General features: G+C 36.7%; 1 protein-coding gene across 16 annotated transcripts in view; it reads left to right on the top strand.

Annotated features, from left to right (window-relative positions):
* Nucleotides 1-25,573, top strand: part of PIP5K9 (phosphatidyl inositol monophosphate 5 kinase) — a 46,597-nt gene that overhangs the window by 2,613 nt on the left and 18,411 nt on the right. For 6 of the 16 annotated variants that reach the window (XR_016059593.1, XR_016059589.1, XR_016059590.1 and 3 more), the window contains exons 2-6: nt 8,435-9,844; nt 13,878-14,045; nt 16,792-16,957; nt 23,267-23,377; nt 23,524-23,711. Coding sequence is in view for 10 of the 16 variants with exons in the window: in XM_011631028.3 (XP_011629330.1) it covers nt 8,568-9,844; nt 13,878-14,045; nt 16,792-16,957; nt 23,267-23,377; nt 23,524-23,711 (1,910 nt within the window). In the remaining 6 variants the exon portion in view is untranslated. Of the gene's footprint in view, nt 1-8,434; nt 9,845-10,304; nt 12,115-13,877; nt 14,046-16,791; nt 16,958-23,266; nt 23,378-23,523; nt 23,712-25,573 lie in introns of those variants that run through there. The other 10 variants (XR_016059592.1, XM_088872473.1, XM_088872474.1 and 7 more) reach the window with 7 other exon arrangements.

Raw genomic sequence — 25,573 nt, 5'->3', positions numbered from 1 at the left:
AAAGGGTGGGCTGAGCAAACTTTCTTTCAAGCTTGGCACTGTTGATATTGATGTACCACTAATGTGTTGGCCAGGGTAGTTGGATGTTCTATATAAGGAGTAGACCCTATATGGTATCTTAAGGGGTTTTGTCTTTTCTTAAAATTTAGTGCTGAAAATATGCAAGATTCCGAAAGAGACCTTATAATTGTATAGCTTAGCTGTGACACCTTCTTTTTTTTTTGATTGGTTAGCTTAGCTGCAATGCTTTTGTAGTATTTATAAAAATTTCGATCCAATGAATGGGCGAGCATGAAGGGAAGGTTTTCTAAGCATGAAAAATTGTTTGTTAAGTGTCTGAATGTGGGTGCTTTGAAACTTGGAAGTTTGGTCAATTACTCTTTTGTCATATTGAAGCCCATGTGGTGAATTGTGCTTGGATGAATTACTATTTTTTCCATCACTAATAGTATAACTTTTGCCTAGTGTTGCATGGATGAATTAGAACCTGGAATCCTTACCAAGTTGAGCGAGAATGGTTTCTTTATTAGAACGGGCAGGTTATCTTAGTCCAACTGAGAAATTGACATTGATTAAAAAATGATTCTATTTGTTGTAAACACACATAAATAGGGTTAGGGCTAGGACTAAAATACACTGGAACAATTACATACTTTTGCTATATCCTCCCTCATGTACACCATGCAACGTGCATTATGTATCTTTGTGCCCTCCAATCTAATACTAGGAAATCAATTAGCAACTCATTGACAATTATATAGCTACATCTAACGAAGTGTATGTGGCTCAATTTGTGTTTGTTGAGATGTAATTGGTGAAGCGATCATCTAACGAAGTGTATGTGGCTCAATTTGTGTTTGTTGGGTGCGAAGTATGACTCCTTAGGTAAAAGCACTCAATTTTGTGTTAGATTTCATTACATACATCATGGCTAAAAATTGGATTTAATGTAAAGTACCTCATGCTACAAGTTAAGGAAAAGTAGTTGCTGGAATGATTTATCACCATCATCATCCGAGCCTTATCCCAACTATTTGGGGTCGGCTACATGAACCTTGTTCAACCATTCTGCTCTACCAAGGGCCACACCTTCAGTTAGACTATAAGCCACCATATCTTTTGCAATACTTCATCCATGTCTTTAGGGGCCTTCCCCTTGCCCTTTTAGGGCTTTCTACTTGAACCAAATCGCCCCTTCTAACCGTTGCTAGATCGATTTTCATGTACAAAACAAGATGTTAGGATCAATTGGCCGTAATTCTTAGAGGTCTTGGTATAGGGGTGGGCTGATCAAACTTCCTTTCAACCTTGGCATGGTTCATATTGATGCACTAGTAAAGTTTTGGCTGGTGGGGAGGGTGGGTGTGGGTGGGTGGGTGTTGGGTGTTCTATATAATAAGTAGACCCTATATGGTATCTTTATGGGTCTTGTCTTTTCCTGCCACGAGAAATAGTGAAACTTTGCATGGAAACTGGTGCTAAAAGACGTGGATGGAACTATTCATGATGTTCATTCTTTAGTTTAGAATAAGGGATTGACTAAGCTTAATTTATTTTCCACGGGTATGGATCTTTTTGGTTTGGAGTTCTTTGTATTTACATTCTCTTTATACCCTTACTTTCTAATAATGAAGAAGTGGTCTATTTTCCTATCCTGTGATGTGTATCATTGTCATCATCATTGTGAATTCTCATAATCATCCAAGAAAAATTGTAACATGTATGCTGCGGAGGAAGCACAACAATTTGAGTGAACTTGTGAAGGACAAATGTCCGGAAAAATGTGTATTCTATTCCTCAACAACTTTAGTCAAGTTCCCTGTAGAGTGTTCTGCACTACTCAGTAGTGTTGATTAGGCTTAATTGCCATTTTTGTTAAAACATTGATAATGAGAAACACGATTGGCTGAATAAGGAAGAAAACTTCAAGTGGATGAAAACATACAAGAACAATTAGGAAAAGAAGTTTAGTGCTTCCAACATTAGAATTAGGAAACTAAGTTTAGCACTTCGAACATTACAAATAATGGGGTCATACTTGAAGCCTTGATTTAAATATACCGAGGGGAAGAAGATATTGATGACCTACAATAACATAGAATTGATGCAATAGAATTGAAACTGACAGATTATCTACAAAGGTAACAGCGTGTGATGCTTAAATTGACTGTTTTATATTTTTTGAGTTGGAAATTGGAGGAGCAAACCAGTAGGCTTGCTGATATACATAATCATTTGTGAAGAAAACTGCATTATCCTCAATTGGAACTCCCTTCATCCTGTGTCTTTCCCCTTTCACTCTACATCCCTTTTTCTCTTTATCCCTCTTCTTTCTTCCTTTTCTGCGCACATCTTAGTTTGGATGCTTTGTTTTCAAGCATCTTGATGTGGTCGATCTTTACTATTGCCTTATCTTAAAAAAAAAAAAAAACTCTTTTTAATGTCTCTTTAGTTTAGTAATGTGCCTTTCTCTACAAAAAATTGGAGATATATATATTATATATACACACACACATACATGTGTGTGTGTATGGAAAATGGTTTGATTGGACTGCAGCCCTATCAAGATAAATGAAGCCTCACGTCATAGCTCATACGAAAATTGCAATTCAAGCATTGGAAAACCTTTACATTGATCATCTCTACTTGAACATTATGGTTGTGAAAAAAAATTAGGATTTTAAACTCTAAAAATAGTGTATATTGGAACAAATTATCTAGACCGTCCATTTCACCCTAAGAATAAATGTTATTTGGCTTTCATAAAGCCTAGGCCTTATAGAAACTTCATCTTATATGTATATAAATGGGGTAAGCTTTTCTTGTGATCCCACCCACATATACAGTACATGTGACCCCTAATCTCAGCCGTATGATTTGAGTGGATGGCTGATATGACTTGAGTCATAATGTCACAAGTTCGCTCCCAAGCGTTTGATCTTGATCCGACGGCTCAAAGTGTTTTATTTTTAATCTTTATTCTACAAATCATTTTTGTGGCAAATTTTGGGGCATGCATACATCTGACAGGGGCACACATGATAAAAATAATAACAAAATATTTCGTGTGATGGAAATTTACCAGAATACCTCTGAAACTTTCAGGGGTATTTTGGTTATTTATTTTCATGAGCAATATTCTTTTATTTTTTTTTAGTTTTGGGATGACCCAGTAAGGAGTTGGGATGCCCCAAATTTCAGCCAAAAAGGTTTTGTAGGATTTTTTTTTTTAAAATCAAACAATGTTTTGGCATGATTGTAGCAAGAGCAAATTTAGCCATCAATTCCTATCGAACGGCTGAGATGTGGGGTCACATATAATTATATGTGGTAGGGGTCACTCAGAAAGCTCTCCCATATATATATGACCAACATTGATGATGGTGCAATAACATTATGATGGGAATTTAAAGTATATCTCTCAGCTTAAGGAGTTAGAACAATGTGTTATTAGGATCAAACGAGCCACCAAACCGGTAATGATTCTAATCTAGTTAAAAGCTATTAGACCACTAGTCGAATCGATTGGATTGGAATTTAAACATAGAAAGAAATTTTAAAATATGAAATATATTAAAAATATTGCCCGACTTTGTTTGAGCATTCTAAATGGTCAAAATCGGCTTATCGAACTGATCAAAACCGGTCAAACATTTATTTTGACCTGTTTTTTACTAAACTTGTAATTTGCTTTGGACCAGATTGGTAAAGCATAGGTTGGCGTTCAGATCGGTTGGACCATCTGCTTCCTTCATGTCTTGATAACTGTGCATTGACAAGCACCCTATATGCTATATAGAATCTCATATTTTGTCAAATTTTAGTTGTATTCCCATCCTAGGTTTGTCTTAACAAAATTTTCAACTAGTGAATTAGTCAATATGAGTTTGGAACCATATAATCTGGTTAGTTTTTTGGTCCCTCTGGGTCAATATACTAGTTTCAAACAGTGGTTTAAAAACGGATCGGTGCCCTGGATTGGGCACCCCAAAAACCCATCCAGATTGGTGAATCGACATTTCGGATAGGGAATCGGTCGGATTCGGCCTTAAAAAAAATCCAAAAAGATTATTAAAAATCATTATAAATATTGCTTTTTAGGAATCCAATAAGAAATGAGGGTACTACGTTAAAAACTTTCATTCTTTTGCATCAATATGCAAATATTGAGATGTTCTTTCCCCGTATGAATAAATTTAAAATTTGTGTTATAATATCATTTAATTTTAATTTTTTTTATTTACAGCTATAATAAAAGTAATACATTATATAATTTATAATCTAAATAAATAAACAAATAAAATATAAGATTTGGTTATCAATGTATAATTATTAATTATAATATTATAATAAACATGATTCAAAAAACAAAGGTGTGACCCTTACAAATAAATAAATCTACAAAAGTATAGAATTTAGAAACGTAAATTTGTAATTACATTATAATAAAATTAGAAAAATAAATAAATATCATACTTGCAATGTGGGATAATTAACAAAGCAACTTTAAAATAGATTTTAAAGTGGTTTGGGCTAGTGTTTTTTTTTTTTTCCTTAAAATATCCCATAAACTAGTACTTTTTTTTAATGATCAATAAACTAGTATTAATATTATTTTTTGTTGTTCTAATATCCTATGAGCTAGTACTATTTTGTGCTTTTTAATCCCTATTAACCAATAGCGTAATGCCTAATATCTAATAAGGGGGTTATTTTTTATAGCAAAAAGGCTTAATTTTAATTTTAATAGTGGACTTTATTAACGCCAGCCAACGAGGAGACAATAGATAAAGAAATTAGCCTCATATCGAAAAGATGTGGGAGCAGTTTACCATATAAAAGTTGTTCCCACTCAAAGAAACCCTAGCTCTATGGGATGAAGGACATGGTACAACGCCGCTCGCGTGATTTGCTGGCATAAAAGACAAGAGAGTGACGACGTTAGGATTATTACATGGGCTGCCATATCGGATTTTTTAAATAGAAAAAGCCAAAAAAATGGTGGAACTGCCTGAATCGGATTTGAACCGCCTGAACCAGATCTAAACCGCCTGGACCCATTTTATAAGTGGATTCGGAACGGTGTCACCGATACTTGATCCGGATCGCTCGATTTCGGATCGCTCGATTCCGGATCGGATCGGCGATTTTGTAAACACTGGTTTCAAATGCATGTCTATGTTGCGGCAAATTTTATCTTTTTGAGTCTGACATAATTAGGAATTATCGTCTCAATGATAAATTCTATTGAACTATCTCTAGATATATGACTGGATGAAAGGGAAGAGTGCTTGGCACGATATGTTTTTTTACTTTCAAAATTATGGATGCTATAGCGGGTGGATTCCCAGATTTGCATTGAACTCTGTTGTTGTGAAGTGTATGACTCGAGAATTTGTTAGCATAAATGATCAATGAACATAATAGGTACACATTGTTCTTCTTGCTAGATGGCTTTGTATAGTGCAGGCCCAAACTGATTCGAATTTTTTGTTTTCTGCATTTAAAATATTCTCAACCATTACTGGATTCAAAGAGTTATAGATTATTTAGAATGGCACACCAATGGGCCACTGGGGAACTTTATGTGATCTCATTCAGTTTTGGCAGCTGTTGATTCTGAGCATAATTGAAATTTTCGGTCCTATATTCCTGTGTAGTTTTGGTATAAGTCTTAAACAAACCTCCCAAAAGTTCTAAGGTTTGAGACATAGATATCTCATTCAGTCTTTGACAATCTATCTAACATCTCTGGGATGGTCAAGCATGTCATTGAGATAAGTTCATACCTGTATCAAGTGCCGCAAAGCATGGTACGGGTTCTTATTGCAGCCAGAAATGCCTATTGAAATCTATTTTTTTTTTTTGTAAGTAATACCTATTGCAATCTATTCTAATTAAAATATTAAGGAAACGTGTTTGGTGAGTCTGCCGACTCACATGTAGATGTGTGCCCCCCCTTCAAACTTCGTCTTTTTAAGATGGATTTTGGATTAAAATTTTGGGATGTGTTAATCTCAACTATAATGGTGATTAGAATTTTGCATTTTAATTTTTTTAAAATAAAAATCATATTTTTCTGGATATATTTTTCCACCATCCATTTTGACTTGACGTATGGTAGAAATAATTTTTTGATATCCCTCGCTAACAATGGACGTCTCGTACATGAGGAGAAGCACATGGTTGGCGTACATGAGGAGAAGCACATGTTTTGGTGGGTTGGCTGACTCACTAAAACTGTGTCCAAATATTAATAGGCATTCACTAAATTCTGGTTGAAAAAGTGGTGCATAACTTCAATATGTTAAGTGACGTGGCATTTCTGAGTAGTTCTATTTGTAAAATTCTGTGAGTTGTATTATATTTTGATTAAACTTGATGTCCAATGAACCAGTGCCTACTGATTCTCTGACGCATTGTTTTGTATCTTTTTGTTTTGTTGGTAGGTCTCTGCCGCTACATAATGAACCATGAGTGCCATGTAGCATCAACTTCTAGAACCTAGAATATAAGGAAAGAAATGTTTAACACAGTTACCCGAATCTCTCTGTCGAGGTCGCAATTCTGGTTCGGAATTCCGATTCGGCAATTCCAAAAAAAAAAAATCTTCTAGCCGACTATGATTTCGTGATTCCGATTCCTAAAACGATTCAGGTTCCCAGGCATTTCCAACAATTATGGTTTGACACTTTCCATATAGTTTGATGATTCGATTAGTTGGCTACGTCCCGGAGAAGAGAGATTTTTACCCTTTTGTATGATGGTCCTATATGTTGTGATGGGGTTGAAACATGTGAAATCCTATCACTTCTCCAAAGTAAAGGTTTCTTATCTTCTTTCTGACAAAATGGTGGTCACCCACCATTTGTAACCTTTTTTTGTTGGATGACGAGTTCTGCAGCGTGGTAGGTCAGAATTGAATGTCAAGCAAGTTTTCTTAGTATTTTAGAAAATTAACTTCCTATTCAAGATAGCTATAAGACTAGCTATGTTTTATGGGGCAGAATATTGGGCGGTCAAGAAACAACATATCTACAGGATGAGTTTAGCTGAGATGAGGATGTTGAGAAGGATGAGTGACAAAAAAAGAAATGATTGAATTCAGATTAAATAGATATGAGGGAACTTAGAGGTGGCTCCAATAGGCGATAAGATAAAGTAGACTTAGGTGGCTAGGCCATATGCAGCGTAGGCCTAATACAACACAAATTAGGAGGGAGGATTTGGTTCAAGTGGAAGGCTCTAAAAGGGCAAGCGGAAGGCTCTAAAAGGGCGAGCGGAAGGTCCAAAAGGACATGGAAGGAAGTAGTGAGGCGAGATATGGTGACTTATGGTGATTTGACTGAAGCTATTACCCTTGATAGAGCAGATGGCGGAATAGGATTCGTGTAGCTAACCCCCAATGGGATAAGGCTATGATGATGATGATGACGATGATGAACTTCCTATTCAAAATCATTAATTTTTTCTTCTCAATTTATTTTTTCTTTGTTATTACCATAAGAGATTGGAATATGCTGCTGATTATTCCATATTAGTTTTTGAGTTGAACATGGTGGTATTTGTATTGCAAGGAATTGTTATTTCATGTTTTGAAACTTTTGTAATTTCATTTTGGTCCTATACTTAAGCATGTTTTGGCTATCATTTGAAACAGAGGTCATCCCTTTAAAGGTGTAGCTGCCTATGTGTTTCTCTTTGTCACTAATAAAGATTATGGTGATAGCAGAACAGTGTACAATAAAAAGAAAAACCATTCCTGATTAAGAATTTTCACATATGGTGTCCATACTTGCTGTGGACGAAGACACATGCAAGAAAATGTTAATTATTTGTGTTTGAAATACTTACTATGAGGTTCACATGGCAATTCCTTTCCATTTACTGGGGTTGCTGATAGTAACATTCACATGATAATACTGTTTTGCCTGTCCGTCTCTGGCACCTCGTATTAATCTGGGCCACCTTTCTGATGGTCTTCAAGGTACTAAGGTCAAGCTACTTATATTTATAAAAACAATGGTTGTTGAAGTTATAATAGAAAATATAATGTTTATATGTTTGTGGGCTGGATCAGCCAAGTTCAGAAATAAATTAATTGGGCAGGATCCTGTTGTACGTTCCAGAGTAAGGGTAAGAGAAGTGCTGTTATGCTTGAGGCACTGCAAAAGTTTGGAACTTTGTTTGGACTGATGCCTCCATTAAAATTGATCAGTGAAATGTTGTATTTTCTTGAACTACTCTTCCATACTAAATGACGGTGAGTTGGTTTTTTAAGAGCCTATTGATGAATGTCATGGTTGTCTCATCGTTGATGTTTAGTTAATCTAATCCTATCAAGCTAATCTTCTTTTAATGCGTGTTGCATTTTGCTTTTTGGTGCCAAGGCTGACTTTAATAGAGTCTCACATCCCAGTTGGTTTTATTTCAGGTCTATGCATGGGAATGAAGAAATTTCATACTTCAAGAGGACTCCATTGATGCATAAAACTTGAGTCTCTCGTGTGGTTAATGTCTGAAATTCATTACAGTAGTCAAAGAGGGCATTGTCTTTTGCATTATGCATGTCTAGCCTTGTGGTTCATGTTGGTAATAATGAGGCTTCCCATGCTGAGAAATCAAGATCTTTACATGACGGTACTATTTCCTTCAGCAACAGAGAACAGCATCCACCTGTATTGGGTAATGGACAAGATGCTCTATCATCTTTTGAAACTGGTAGCTGTAGAATAGGTGAAGTGTTTCTCCTCAATGGGGAAATCTATTCTGGGTCTTTGCAGGGTAACATGCCAGAAGGTTCCGGGAAATATGTGTGGTCTGATGGTTGCACCTATGAGGGCGAGTTGGGAAGAGGGTTGGAAAGTGGTAAGGGAAAAATTTCGTGGCCTTCTGGGGCGACCTATGAAGGTAAATTTTGGGGAGGTTATATGCATGGGAATGGAACCTTCATATGGGCTGATGGAATGACTTATACTGGAGGGTGGCAATTGAATGTGAAACATGGGTTTGGAAGGAGAACCTATACTAATGGAGATGTCTTTGAAGGTTCTTGGAATCATGGAATTATTGAAGGGCCTGGCGAATATTTCTGGGCGAATGGAAATGTCTACATTGGAAATATGAAAGGGGGGAAGATGAGTGGTAAAGGGGTTCTTACATGGACAAATGGGGATTCATTTGAGGGTAACTGGTTGAATGGCTTGATACATGGGTTTGGGGTTTATACTTGGGCAGATGGGGGTTGCTATGTCGGGACCTGGAGCAAGGGTTTGAAGGATGGTAAAGGTGCATTTTATCCAAAGGGTGGCAGGCTTCCTGCTGTACAAGAGTCGTACCATAATGCTTTGAGAAAGGGAGGTCTGTTGGTATCAGAATTACGTAAGCCACAAGAGAGTTCACGAATCCGCCATGCTTCCTCTGTGGACATAGGGCAGATCAAAGCTCAAAGGAGAAATGGATCAAGATGGGCTTCTTCGGATAAGCTTCCTAAATCCATTCTCAGAAATTCGGGGCAATGTCGCCCCAGAAATGTATCCTTAGAAAGGCGCTGGAGTCTAGACCCTTCCTTTGAGAAAGTGATTGGAAACAATTTGTCCTTGCAGGAAGCCATTTTAGAAGGTGATGATGATGAAGCAGATGCAGATGTACCTATTTTAGAAAGGGAGTACATGCAAGGTGTTTTGATCAGTGAGCTGGTCTTGAATAATATTTTTTCATTATCATCTAGAAGAAAGAGAAGGTGGCCGAAGAGACTTGTGAAGGACATCAAGAAACCAGGAGAAGCAATCATTAAAGGCCATAGAAGTTATGATCTAATGCTAAATTTGCAACTCGGAATAAGGCATGCTTCATATTCTTCCCTTTATGTTTCTTTTTTTTTCTCACTACATTTCCCTCTATTTGTCGCAGCCTTGAATTTTGTATTTGTTTCCTGTTTTGATGTTCAATCTCTAATGGGATATCTTTTGGTGTGATTCTTTTGATTTGGAAAACCTCCTATGGTTGGGCTTGCTTATTAATCAAAATACGACTCTGGGCTGTGTTAGATGTCCCATTCCTAGGGGTGAGAACGGGTTGGATCGGGTCCAGATCTGGGTGGATTCGGACCCGGATCCGAATCCGAATATATACATCGGATTTGGATCCGGATCTGATCGTGTCATGGATATTTGGATCCGGATCTGGATTCGAATAGTATAAATTGGATAGAGATTACTCTATTATACTATTTAAAAAAACGTATATATATATATATATATAAAATCCTATTTTAAAAAATCGGATTGGATCCACTTGCACTCGGATCTGGATTTCGGATCCAAATTTAGGGTTCATTCTTGGATCTGAATAGGTCCAAATTTGGGTTTTTGGATCCGGATCGGGTCAATTCTCACCCCGACCCATTCCCGATGAACATTTTATTGATAACTTAAATAATTGGGTACTCTAATGATATGTGAAATTCATTCTCGTGAACATAACCAGACCTTCAACCAATTTCTGCCAAGCAAAAAATCGAATTAGTTTTCTATCATAAAATAAGCTAGTTAAGGCAGTGCTTTCTTTATTTCAGCAGAGATACATTTTTTCCGTCATTATTATTAATTTTCTACTTACATTTGTGTCATTGGAAATAGTAAAATAATCCCCCGTTAAAAAGGAAGATTCAGTGGTAATGATGCTGGAAATTGCATGCTATTGTAACTCTTAAGTTCCTTTTCTTGCACAAATATAAAAGCAATATTTGGCCCTAGAGGTAAGAATTGTCTCAATTATCTTGACTATTTAGCTGACCCCAGATAATTGGGACAAGACTCAGATTATGATGCTCAAGGTTAACAGCATTGGGACTTGTTTGCTACACTCATTTCTATTATTCAAGCTGATGATTACTAATTTTTGCATCTGATCAGTATTTGTCAGCAGACTGATACTCCTCTACATTGATTTCATGAGACAGGCCTTGATATTTTATTCTTGAAGAAAAAAAAGAATACAAGTAACTGAACTAGCAAACATGAAATTGTGTAGAAACTAAATAAAATAAGGAATGCAACACAAATGAAGCATCACAAAATTCAAATATTCTTCCATTGGAACACTCATAGCAGGAGTAAATAATCAAAGTCTTTTCTCAACTCCGCAATATAACAATTTTAAATTTTTAGATAGTGTTTAAAGAATGGATTTTTGGGGTGGATTGCCCGCCCATTGACCCTGATTAGGATCATTCGAATCAGCAATGCAGATCCATGATCTGGCAAAAAGAAAGAAGCAATTTAAGGATATAGGATATAATATATGCATTTTGTTTTATTCAACTAAGAGCTGATTTGGCTAGACTATTGTGTGGTTGAGAGAAACATTGGGGGTTCGAACCCTATAACTACATTTTCTTTTTAATGTTTTAAATTTTTTTTTAAACAGTTCTCTCTTGCTTCCCATCATTCTAAGGATCCATCTTTGGTCCTTGTCCTGCTTGCATTAATTTCACACAATTGGAGAAGACACGTGATTTAAATCCTGGACTGGGAGGTTGGATTAGTCACTCACCAGATCGATCCGAATCGTCAATTTGGTCGAATCAAACTTATTCCTGGAGTGGGAAGCTGTTGAAAAAAATTGATAAATATTTTTAAATTTGAAAATTTAAAAGTTGAAGAATTAAATTTTTTTTTTTATTATTATTCATTGCTTACTATTCACAACTACAGTTCACATGGGTATTGTTCATGGTTACTGTTCACAGGGGTAAACTTTTCATTATGAATTTTGTGTTTACGTCTGGACTTTTTAGGTCATTTTAATTTTTGCTTGGACATTTAATGTGAACATTAAATAAATATATATAAGAGGTCTGTGGAGCCTTGAGGGAGTCATTCCATGTGCTTTTCAGAATTGAAAAAGAAGGAAAAGCTCCAGGCTATTGAAACCCTAGCTGGGCTGGGGAAGAAACCCTAGGTTCTTCAAATTGTGCTTGTTTCCTTGATTACTGATGCAGGGAACAAGAAAAAAAGAAAGAAGACCAACAGGGAAAACAAAGAGAAGACACTTTCTTTCACTCTCTACAATAAAGTTTTGTTTCTGTCACCAAAAGCCATCCCATACAATGTAAGTTTTTATTTCTTTTATAATTGCTCTTCATTCTAAAAAGATGCTCCCAACTAAGCGATAAAGATATCCCTACCAGATGAACTCCTTCCTCCTTTACGAGATCACTTCCTATTCTCTCGTCAATCTTCTATTAGATAGATAAATTACCTTTCAAGTAAATCTTTAAAAGACAAGGAAACAAACTCTCTAAATGTGATCTAAAATATATTCTAGCTTTCCAAAAATAAAAGAGACCCTAAAAAACTCAAAGGACATCCTTAAAAAAAAAAAAAAAAAAAAAAACAAAAACAAAACATAGCCTTAAAACAAAAAAGCTTTTACTAAATAAAATTCCTAAAAACTAACCCAAAATTCTACCCACATATCTGAAAAAAAAATAAAAATAAAAATAAAATTTTGAAAAACACATTCTTGAGTTTCATCATTTTCTTGCTTATTTTATTGTTTTCTGATTTTATTGTATCTATCAATTTTACTGCATCACAGACCCTTATATTTAGTCTAGAAAAAATATCTAAGTATACTAGTAATTAGTCCAATAGACATACAATTCTACAAAAAGTTAACTTTAAGGAATTCAACACAAAAGAGGCATCACACACTTCAAATTTTCTTCCGCAAAAGATATTAATAACAAAAGTAAATAATCCAACTCTCCTCTCAACTCTTTAGCACCACATATAACAATTAATCCAAAAAACTTTAAGAGTTCCTATGAAGTCCTAGCCATCCATGTCCTTTTAGTCTCGTCCAACCATAATCCTACGAAATAAAATCAACTTAAACGATTCTAAAATAAACAAGAAATATGGGGGAAATTATAAAAAATATCTCTTTATTTTTGATGAATTCAACATATGCCTTTTTTTTCTTCCAAATTTACTAACATACCCATTTTTAGCATTGTTTTAAGGTTCAAAATGTCATTCATGGACCTAATGGGTCTATGATGCCCATCATACCTATTTTGTCATGTTTTTTAATGGCTAAAATCCCCTTTACGGACATAATAGGTCCGCGATGGTGCATCTTGGACCAAATAAGCTGTCCCAAGCACCCACTTGGTTGCTTCCTAGATCTAGGAAGCAACCAAGTGGGTGCTTGGGACCATCATGAACCTATTAGGCATGTGAATGACATTTTGGGCATTTAAAAAGTTGAAAAAATGGTTTTGGCAGTAAATTTGAAACAAAAACAAAGGGTTTTTTTTTCTATAATTTCCCAAAGTATAAAGACGACCTAATTTATCACTTTCCAGAAAACCCATAAAAAAAATCCTAAAAAATAGCTCCCAAAAAACAAGGAAAAAAAGAAAAAAAAATAGAGGTAAGAAATTTCTTTTGATTAAATGTATACAGGATGGGGTTCTTACAAGGCCAATATCATAGATTCATAATATTCCTTCTGTTATTAGTCATGTAATTGCCTGCTACGATGAGTGTTTCATTTGAATGTATACAGGGTTGTCTTCAGTCTCTTGAGATGTAACTCAGAACATTTATGGGAAACTCTAGCAACTTGCCTTTTCATTGCTTTGCAATCTCTCGCATCCACTTGACTTTTTCTTTGGATGAAATGCAGCATCCAAGTGACTTCTCCCTCTATAGTTTTATCTTTACCTCGCAGATCAGCAGACCTTTAAATTTCAGGATACTGGTTTTAATATGAATCCACGCCACTTTAGTTTATCCTACTTTGACACTAAGATTTTTTTCTTGTCATGAAGTAACTAATGTCGTATTATTAATGAACTTTTACAGGTACACTGTCGGAAAAATCACGCCAATACATAGACGTGATTCTCGAACATCAGATTTCGGCCCTCGTGCGAGTTTTTGGATGAATTTTCCTAGAGAAGGCTCACAGTTAACTCCTCCTCACCAGTCTGGAGATTTTAAATGGAAGGACTATTGTCCAATGGTTTTCAGGTATGCTTCTAGTTCTGCTTGTGCTATATTTATTTTGTATTCCTTATTTCTATGCTTTGTAATCCAATTGGTTCACTTCTTTTTTCTGGAAAATTATTCTTCATGAGATGAAGATGGATGGTTTTCTTTGTGCTGGGCTCACTGAATAGTAGTTGATAATCTCCTGTAGTGAGTTGGTTTTCCATTTGGTTGCTTCGATTGGATAATATGTGACAGATTGCATTCATTGGAAACTGATATGTTGCTTGTCCATAATAAATCTTTATTTATATGGTATGTAATTAGTTTTGAATAGTTTGGGTTTGAAATGTCTATATGCTTTGAAATAATTGACTAGGCTTTGAAAAATGATCCTTTATATGTTGGGGTTATATGGCCATTTAAAGGCCTTAAGAGAGCATGTATTGAATTTATTCATATATTGATATGATGCCTCCAGTGGGAGTATGGTCCGAATGGACTGTGAGGCATCGCTGATGCTGTGACTCACCTGAGTTTTGACTGGCTAGGCTTGAGATGATGTCTAAAACCCTTAGCCCTGGGCATTTGTGCACTACCTATAAGGGTTTCGATGTGCGCTCATCCCTTGATGTGGTTGGAATTGTCCGGGGTGGTTGGCTAGGTGACTGGGTGTGACCCCTGCGTGGTTGGCTGGAGAGGACCATTACCATCACACAGCATGTACACTAGATAGCCGTTTGGGAAGCGGCCTTTTGAGAGGGGGTGTTTCATGTACATATGCAAAATAGATGTCTCCTTACAGCATTGGGCTGTGTTGGAAGGACCCATGAGGTATTATGCTAGAATGGGACCTGGACTTGTCCTTCGAGAGGGACCTGTAATCCATGATGCTAGGATTGTGTCTCCTTTATTTATTGGCTGATTTTGATAGTCTAAGCATGAACCCCTGAGATTTGCTGTGGGTCATTGAAACTGTTGGGTCAGTTCGAGAAGATGATAGTGAGATGTGGTTTCTTGACGAGATGGAGTTCTCAGTATATTTGTGATATTCTTGACTCTTTGGATCTAGTTCTAATCAAATTCATTTTAATATGTTTAATTATATTGTTTATTTAAGATTATTAAAATGATTTTTTACATCTCTTTGGATTTTTTATTTTAGAGAAAAATGATTTTTAAATAGCTAAAATCAATTTTATGGATTTATTTATTTCAGAGAGAAAAATATTTATTATTTTTAATCTAAATTTTTTTTGAGCATGTGGGACCCATTTGAGCTCTGGTCCCACTATATAAAAGTCCACATGGGGCGTGGGGCCCACATAGGGCTGCACTAGGTGGCACGCCCCACGTCCTTTCCTCATTATGTGGCTTGTCAAGCAAGCCTTCTAGATGGTTTGAAATAATACGAAAGATAATAGGAAAGTGTTAGGAAATAAGGTTGGTTGTTTTAAAAGAGGAAAGTGTAGTGATTGATGAAAATTAAATAAGTTAAATTCTAGTATTTTCTCTATACAAAATATTTGATGGGAATAGAGTTATGGACACTGAGGGATAATGATTTTAGCTCATTCCTTTAATCATGATAGCTGATCTAAGGAATGAAGAGCTAAGATCTCTTCACCCCACTGATCTTCAAGCTCTACGGTCAAGATTAAGTTTCATAATGATGGCAAAACCCTAGACTCCAAAACCGTAGCCTCTTCTCGATAAATATTAATTATGGGCGTGTATTCTCTACACTTGTGAACAAAAGTTGGCATCTCTCTCCCTCCTAGGTAGGTACACTTAAGTCTCTCTCTCTCTCTCTCTCTCTCTCTCTCTTTCTCTCTCTCTTCTTCTCTTTGTTTTAGGGTTTCAAAATATTGTGTGGGATGTGGTGAAACCCTGTGGGGCATGCATTAGCCACTAAGGGGTGGCACTCCCTAGACTAGAGATAGTACATGTGCTTGTGCTTTATGCTTTGGGATTTCTTCCATTCCATGTCATGCTCTCAAGACGTTTTGCCTAGGATTCTTGACCTGTGAGATAAGGTTAAGCCCAAGATCCCGTGTGCCAATTGTGGAGGAGATCCGGTGTGGGGTGTCCGAAGTCCTTGGGGATAACCTGAGGCAATGTATTCAGTATTGTCTTCTTCCATGTTTTCTTGAATTCATTGAAAGTTATATGTAATTTTCAGATTCATCTAATGAATGAAATTTTGTTTGATGGCATGCAAGTGAGAATCCTTGGCATATTTTCTTATTTTCTTGATTCAAGAATTGTATTTGGACACGTGTTAAGTGATCTAGGTGGTAACATAAAAGAAAAGAAAGAAACATTTTAATCGGTATATACTTGCCCTGGTGACATATTATATATTTTAGTGAGTTTTTAATTACATTCACATCCACTTCTTTTCCTTTTCTATATGGCTGCCTATCTCCATGAATGAATATTGTACATGGCTGCATTTGTCTGCATTCGTATGATTGTACCATATATGCACATGCACGAGAAGACATGCATGATGTGTATGCTCATAAGTAGACCTCCTAATTGTATTTTCAGTGTCATTCTAAGTACATACCTCTCTCTTGTGATGTTTCTGCTACTAAATTTCTGGATGAACTTTTATTTGTGCAACACATGCATTACTTAATCTGATTCTAAATTTGTAAGGTTATTAATCAACTATGTCTATGAATATGATATGATTCTCGTAATAGTCATATTTAGAATCATGATACATGCATTGTAGGCCGTACTTGCTTTCTTGTGACTATGCACAAATTCGTGATTGCAGGAATTTGCGTGAGTTATTCAAGATTGATGCTGCAGATTATATGATGTCTATTTGTGGGAGTGCAGCACTTAGAGAGCTGTCTTCACCTGGAAAGAGTGGAAGCATCTTTTTTTTGTCTCAGGATGATCGGTTCATGATAAAAACTTTGCGTAAATCTGAAGTAAAGGTGTTTTGTATTATATCGAGCCTTATCATTTTTATAGATTTCTTTAATATCATGGTTAAAAATAATTCTCTTCTAGATCCATGATTTTTTTTTCTTCGCTACTACTCACTAAGTTCATGAGATGGCTATGATCGCTTTATGTGGCCTTCCCTTAAACATAGGGACGATGTCGATGTGTGTCTCCAACCATTAATCAAAGGTGTATGGTTGCTGGTATCAGGATGCCACCTGTGGATTCTAGATGCATGTCTTAGGTTGGTACCTAGGGTTTTGTGAAGGATTTGTTTATTGTGTGTATAACTAGGCTGGTGCCTAGTGTTGCATCGGAGTTATATCTTAGTGTGTGTATGAATGTGTAGTATTTGAAATGTTTAAAGTCTAGGCATATACTTTAACATGTATTATGTTGCAGTTTTGCCTCGTTTGTTACCTAACATAAAAAATTTATGTTTTCATAAAAAAATATCTTTGGAAATTTGACTGAATTTGAACACTATGAAATGGTCAATTCCTTTCCCTAGGAGCGAGAGTTTACTTCTCTGGAACATCTTGCAATATCCTAGGTCCTAGGTTTATGTGAGGGTGACCTAAAAATTAGAGAATTCTCGGGGAATTTCTTTGGAGGATGGGGAACTACATTCATATGCACCGTTGTGTCAAGTGGGAGGATGTTTGTAATCCATGGTGTCAGGAGCTCAGGGGCATAAGGTGCTTGAGGATAATGGATCAAGCTCTCTGCCCTGCCCAAATGTCATGACCACTTTGGGGAGGAGCAGATGCTCTCTAGTCTGAAATCGTTGAGAGCAACTATGATCATGACAGGAATTGTAATGTTGTTAGACACCTTTCTGCTTACTACATGATGTTTGAGCTGATGTCAAGGTAGCAACAAGGTGCAGGCTAAGCGACATAAGCATAGTAAGTTCTGTTCCCATTTGTGGTATTGGGATGTGGCTTTTTGACTTCTAATTGAGTTTGGCTAGTGGGTTTGTCCCTAAGTGCTGGCAAGGGCCAAGGACATTTTCCCTTTTAAGTAAGACGCATGGATGTGGAGATAAGCGGAGCCCGTTCACTTGCTAGAGTACCTTGAGCAGGTGTTTGTCTCTGGTAAAGGTTTTGGTAAGGGACCATGGTATTTTAGTCCTCTGCAATTTCAAGCTTAATTGTGATAGGATTTTATTCATATGTTCCTCAAGAAGCTCACTTGCCAGCCAAATGAAGAGAAGAGGCCAGAATGTCCGTACAAGTTTTTAAATAACTAAAGTAATATTTCTAAAAAACAATATGCCAGCAATTTTTTATGTGCGGTTTTTATACTTTATAATAGAAAGGCGATATATTGTATGAATATGTATCATACTCTATTAGTTGGTAACATACAAGTAATTATATGCAATAAATATTATATACGGTGAATTTCTTATGAATGTACAATGTTATAAAATATGGATATTCTATATATGGATACGGTTTTGGTGAGTCGGCCGACTCACCTGTTACTGTGTGGTCCCTTGTCTACCAAACATCCACTTATAGGATGGATGTTAAAAAAATGTTACATGCACTAAAAGTTAAAACGAATGGTAAAAAAAGGAATTCAAAAAACAATATTTATATATCTCGAAAAAGAAAAATTCATTTAGATCATTGTCATGGTTGAGATTATCGAACCCGAAAATTTTTGATCGAAAATATATCTTTGAGACATAGAAAATCAGCAAGAGACCTTGACATAAGCAATTTTGGAGAAACCCTAAGGCTTTCTCCCACCTAGGGCTCAAGCCTTAGGCTTCTTTAAAATCTTAAAACTAAAATCAAAATATACATCCTTTAAAATCGAATAGATATTACAAATATACATAATTTTTGCCTCCATCATTCTCCCCTTGTTGGAGAAAACTCGTCCTTGAGCTTTGAATTGTGCCAAGATGAATTCCGCATCAAAAACACCTTCAACCTTCTTTTTCTTTGTTGGGTCAAATATTATTCGTGGTAAAGATAATTCCTCAAGAAACGGATCTTGATATGAATTAGGGCTACAATTTGCTGATTCTGAATCGACTATGCTTCCACTGCACTACGCTAATTCCAATACACTGAATTCTTGAATGCTTTATCTCTTCAATATTAATGAGATCTTCAAAGACCATGATTTGGATCATTCCCCCAATTGCCTTCTCTCCATATTCTTCACCATCTTCCAAAATATCTTCATCATCATCTTGATCCTTGTCATAGATCGAATCTCCTAATAAATCTTGTTGTTCATATGTGTATATATCAAAGATTGGTGGTGAGTCTGAATCTACAATTTGTTGACTTTCCATATAATCGGTGTCAAAATAAAAAAATCTCATACTTCAAATTGAAAATCCTAGAGTAATGTTCTCCACATCTTGATCTTCTGTCACTATACTCATCACTCGACTCCCCGCGTAGAGCGCAAAAGTGAAAAGAATTGTACTCGAGATCCTCTTGGGCTGAAAGATCACCGTCTTGCCCATTATTGAACCTCACGAATTGCTACGCCAGCTGCTGAACTTGTCTTTCAAGTTGCTCAATTGTGTCATCTATGGGATCACAGAACGGATCCACGAAACCCCCCTTCTATGGCCCCCTTTTGCTGCCATGGGTTTGTCAAAATCATAAATCCTAGGCAAGTAAACAGCAAAAAATTGCTTAAATTAGTAAGATCTAGGTTGATTTGGCAAAAATTTAGTCAATATTTGTAAACCCTAGACCCCATTATAACTTTCCCTCTTTGTTGTTGACTTGGGCACCAAAAAGAAGTGGTGCTATAGTAACTCTGTACGTGCTACAGTAGCTTCCGTACTTGCTAAAGTAACTTATGTGTAGATCGCGGGTTATGATACCACTTGATATAGGAAGAGAAGGTGGGAAATTAAATCCACCATTTTCTTGAACATTGAACAAATAAAATCAACAATATTGGAGAAAGAACATGGCTGTAAATCAAGCCAAGAGAAGAAAAACTTTCTTCTTTCATAAAATAAAATTTATTCCAATAACATTGCCTCTCAAAATATGATATCCAACCTTTTATAAGCTAAACATTTAAGACTCAAAAATACCCCTAAAACAATAGTAAAACTCTTAAAATACCCCTGTGAACGGTAACACGTGAATAGTAACTGGTGAACAGTAACTCGTGAACAGTAACTATGAACAATACCATGAATTGTACTTGTGAATAACTCTTCAGCTTATCCATGTCTTTATTTATATTAAAAAATTATTGTTTTGGACAATATTTGTCCATACAATTAACTTTTGACCAAAAGGTCCTAACTAAATATAACTTGAAACTAAATTCTCTAACTTTAATTAAAATATCTAAAAAGTCCTAACTGTTTCAGCAATGAAATAAATACAAGAAACTAGAATAACCCTAGAATTCCTAAAAATAAAAATGCTAAAATTAAATCCTAAAACTAAAATCAAAATATACACCCTTTAAAATTACATAGAAATTAAAAATAAATATAATTTTGGCCTCATTCTATTATCTTCAAATCGTACATAGTATTTTACAATTTCCCTTATACATTACATCTATTTCGAGGTCTTACATCACCCTTAAGTTAGAAAAAATGTACTTTACTTTGAATAATAAACACACTTTTTTCTATATTAATTCATATGATGAAATTGCAACTAATATAGTATTTAAGTTCAAATAACTAAAAATCCACAAATTTGGTTTCTAAGGCAAAAAAATGTCCTCCTAAAATGCCCTATAAACAAAATACCCCAAGTTTCAAATTTTACATCATTACAAAAAGAAAAAATAATCTGATTTAAATTACAAATTTCATTTTTTGCATATTAGTTTACACAATAAAGTTTAAATTTATATCTTGTATTAATAATTTATGTTGCTTGCGAGTGTATGTATATGGATGGATGGAAGGTATGTTGCTTGTGAGTGTGTGTATGGATGGATGGACAGATGGATTGGATGGATGGCTGGGTGGTTGGATGGATGGAAGGTATGTTGCTTGCGAGTGTGTGTATGGATGGATGGCTGAGTGGTTGGATGGATGGATTGCATGGATGGATGAATGGATGGATGGATGGATTGGATGGATGGATGGATGGATGTATGAATGGATAGGATGGATGGATGGATTCGATAGATTAGATGGATTAGATAGATTAGATCAATAGATTATTAGATGGATAGGTGGATTGATGAATAGATAGATAGATTGATAATAGTAGATGGATGGATGGATGGCTGGATAGATCACAGCTAGATTGGTTCATAGTGGGTGGAGAGAGAGAGAGAGAGAGAGAGAGAGAGAGAGAGAGAGAGAGAGAGAGAGAGAGAGAGAGAGAGAGAGAGAGAGAGAGAGATGCAAAAATTGGGAACCAACCAGCTCATTTCTATGATATCAGCTTTGTTTGGAGCACGCAAGTCTATTTGCAAGTATTTTAGACATGAATTTTTATAGGAAGTTACAAAGGCCTCATGCCGCAACAAAATCTAAATCCTTGGGTTGGTGCACTAGGAGTTGAAGAGATAACAGTGCCCTCTGCAGTAAACTTAGTTATTTCGATGGGCTACTTACCTGATAAAAGCAACCACTAGAGCCATCTGGTGCTATGCCAAATCATGGGAAGAGCAAAAACTGTATATACCTTGATTTTATTTCCAGACGGATACTTGGTGAGAAAAGAATCTTGCTCGCCCATTTTGATATTGTGGAATAATGTCAAGTAAGGTTCATATGATTGCATGAGAGCCTCATAATGGCACTTTGCATCACTATTCCCCAAAAGTAGCACACACGTCCAATCCATAAGCTCAGCATAACCATCCAGTTCAAACATTGGATTAGAACATGGTTCTGGTTGATGAGCGTCATGTCCAGTTGCTTGGATACTATCCACAGAAGTCTTGTCTCCCTTTGTTACAAATAAATACGATCAAAGCTCTGCATCCAAAAATGTATATATTGGTCTAATCTTCAGTACCTAAGTTCTTGCTTCCACTTCCCATAAAATGGCATTGACATCAGGCTTGTATGAATAGAGCCATGTGTGACTAATATATGACTTCTTACCCTTTCTTTGAAAGACTGGTAAACATCTCCCACTGCATTGCCTATTCAATTGGCCATAAAGTTATACTTGATATGTCTATTTGGACATAACAAGATTATGATCTTGTCATTTTGATGTGTCTGTTTACATCAGATACATGGATGTGGACACTCAAATGGTACTTGAACTTTGAAGACTATAATTAACTACCATGGGCTTTATTCAATATTTTTCTAGGTCAGGTTTATTGTGCTTAGTGAGTCAGGTCTATTAGTTTCGAAATTATCTTTCATTTGCTGGTAAAGTTCATTTGCATCTGGTCTACCAATGTTAATAGATACCCTACTTTTGTTATACCTTTATCATCGTTATCTGTTTCAGAGTTCTCTCGTGATTGGTGGAAAAGGTACAAAGTTGTGAGACTCTAGAGGACTTATATTTACATCTCTCCTCCAAGGGCTTATCTAGTAGTTGTATTACCATCAATATAATCCAATACTTCAATTATTTCATGTATTACGCATCAGGATCTTCTTCTCAATGCTCTTCTCTATTTCTCTAAGTGTGATTATAGTGCTAAAAAAAAGTTTAATGGATGGTCCCGCTGATATCTTGGTCTTCTTTTTGTTTGGATGGTTATTCCACGCCACATTTTTCAGGTTAGTATCCTTGTTGTTCAATTCGTCGAATCAATTTTTCTATTCTTTTGAAAATTCCTTTGGTGGATTCTCTCGTTCAAAGTGCTGATGAAACATCGACCTGTTCTCCTGATGGCTAGTGTAATTTTCACATTTATATGGGAAAGTTAATTAGAAGAAAAAAAAATCATAAAGGTGGATAGATGTTTTGCATAGAAGTTGTCCTGCCGCATACTAGGTCAAATTTTTAGGTTTCCAGTTTTTCTTCACATTTTGCTTCTATGACTTGCTCTGTTGGGCATGGAGTTCCTTATGGTGTTTATTGAAGAATCGGTAAGGAGTATGCATTTTTGGTCTTGTTAAAGTTATGAGAATCTCCATACTATGTAATAATGCACTGTCACCATCTTGGATTTCATTGTTCATCTAATTTCAGTCTACTTCGTCAATCTTTTCTCTTTTTGAGAAGAAATTTCTTTGGTACTGTTTATGGTTTCTGGTAATGAATTTGCTGTGCTTAAAAGTATAAAAACTGTTTGAGACTTGTCATATTAGGCAATTGTATTCAGCAATCAAAAACTTCATTTCAATATTTAATATGCAGGTTCTCTTGCGGATGCTTCCAAACTATTATCATCATGTCCAAACCTATGAAAACACCCTTATAACAAAATTTTTTGGGCTTCATAGGATAAAGCCTTCAAGTGGACAAAAGGTAATAGGCATGAGTGTGATTACTATTCTAATTCTTCAAGCTGTTGTTTATATGTGTTTGATAGCAAGGAATTTTCCCTTAATAAACGTGTTACAATTATGTGCTGCATTCCATGATAATTGTATAAAGATTTTTTGATTCTGCAGTTCAGATTTGTGGTAATGGGTAATATGTTTTGCACGGAGTTGCGGATACACCGGAGGTTTGATTTGAAAGGTTCATCGCAGGGGCGTTCAGTTGACAAGGTTGAAATTGATGAAAATACAACTCTAAAGGATTTGGATTTAAACTATCTCTTTTATTTAGAACCTTCATGGCGGGATTCTCTCTTGAAGTAAGCTTGCCTCTATGTCCTTGTTCTGTGTTCTCATATCTGTACTGTTATGACAGAGATATTAGGCTTTTGATATCTATCGACAATACTCTGTTAAATATAGTTGTGTTGTATAGTGTTGTTCTAGCTGCATGTGCAGAGAGTCTTGCATGTTATTACGACATTCTTCTTTAAAAAGTTCTTCCATTCCTAGTGGAATAATACCCCTAAAGTGTGATGCATGATGCACTCACTCTAGCGACCCTTGGTGCGAGACCTTTAGCAGGATGGTGCAGACGGATGGCCAACTCAGTTAGAGGCTTGGTTGGTTTGTCTGTGGAAAGCTCAACCTGGTGGAACATGGGCATGGAGCTTATGTAAGAGATGATCTGACCATATCTTGCTGGTAGTGTGTTGTCCATAAAAGTCAAGTATGGGTGCTTGAATGGCATGGGCCAAGTGAGAGAGGTTGTGTGCACATGTAATGGATTGGGTTTATAATGAGCAGTTGTTATGGATGAATTTCTTCAATTCTTATCGGGGACTTTTTTTTTTTTTTTGGTAATAGTACCCCTAAAGTATGATGCATGATGCATGCACATGGGGCTGGCGGCTAGAGACCCTTGGTGTGTTACCTTAGGCAAGATGATACTTACATGGGTGTAGGGTCTGATGTGATGGTATGAAAGGTTCCATTGCGAAGAGAGGTGTAGGGGGACAAACGAGAAAGGTGGGATGAAAGGTTCCATTGGAGTGGTAGAGGGAGGTGAAACATGGTGGATCGGAGTGGTGTAAGCAGAGGGAATGAGTGAAGGAGCCTTGTGAGCCCAAAGCTATCAGGGGGAGGGGGTAAATATGTTCATCTTGCGGCAGATTTGTTTTTTTGGTCGTTTGGTTTTTTTTTTTTGGGGGGGAGGGAAGGGGGGGGGGGGGGGGGGGGGGGGGGGGGGGGTTTATTCGTGAAGGGTCTTGAGAAGTGGCAGGGTGGAGTTCAAAGCAGTGAGTGCCAGATGGGTGTGACATTTCGAGTTATTTCAATGGGGTTGCTGAAGTGGGCTTTAGCTCTAATGTGGTGGTGGATCCTTTGGTGATGGTTTGAGGGGTGTCCAACGTGGTTAGCTGAGTCACCTAGATGAGGCTTGTAAGAGACATGCTAGCTTGCTTGTGGGTTGGGGTATTTAATGCCTCAACTGCATCATGTGTCGAAGGGAGGACAATTTTGCCTGGTAAGGCAGGGGTACTGACCTTTTTCTAATGAGGTCTTAGTGTTTGCCATGTACATCACATCAGCATCTCTAATGAAGAATTTAAGGGTACTTCGGTTGGTGTGGAGGTACTTGTGGCAGTGAGTCATACATGTAATGCATTGCCTGGTTTGTCGCATTTAATGAAGATCCAGAATGGGCGGCTGTTGAACAATTGTGCAAAATGGAGCGGTGTGGCAATATGGTGGGCACATATTTCTGCATAGGTAAGGGCTATGGAATGGATGACTGAGATGTAGTTCGAGGTGTGGCTACTGTGGGGGACTGGCTGCTAGGAGTTGGGTGTAGATTGAGAATTTGGAGGGAGTTTTGTGGCAGGTGAGGTGGCATGAGGTTGGTGGTTTGGGTGACGTGGACGATGAGCTGTTCGTGAAAGGGTCTCGAGAAGTGACCTGGCAGAGTTTGAGGTAGATGAGTGCCAGCTGGGTATGACGGTTCGAGTGATGTCAACTTTGTTGCTGTTGTGGGCGTTAGGTCATGGGATGGTGGATTGAGGGGTGTCTGAGATGGTTAGCTGAGTCACCTAGGTTGGCTGAGTAGTGTCCTTGCTGTGGATTGGGGCATTTAATGCCTGGGATGCATTAGGCATTGAAAGGGGGGACAGCTTTGCCATGAGAT

Source organism: Amborella trichopoda, chromosome 7 (genome assembly GCF_054954075.1).
Source record: "Amborella trichopoda isolate Santa Cruz 75 chromosome 7, AtrichopodaSantaCruz75HAP2 v2.0, whole genome shotgun sequence".
Taxonomy (NCBI): Eukaryota; Viridiplantae; Streptophyta; class Magnoliopsida; order Amborellales; family Amborellaceae; genus Amborella; species Amborella trichopoda.
This window is presented reverse-complemented; position numbering and strand designations above follow the sequence as displayed.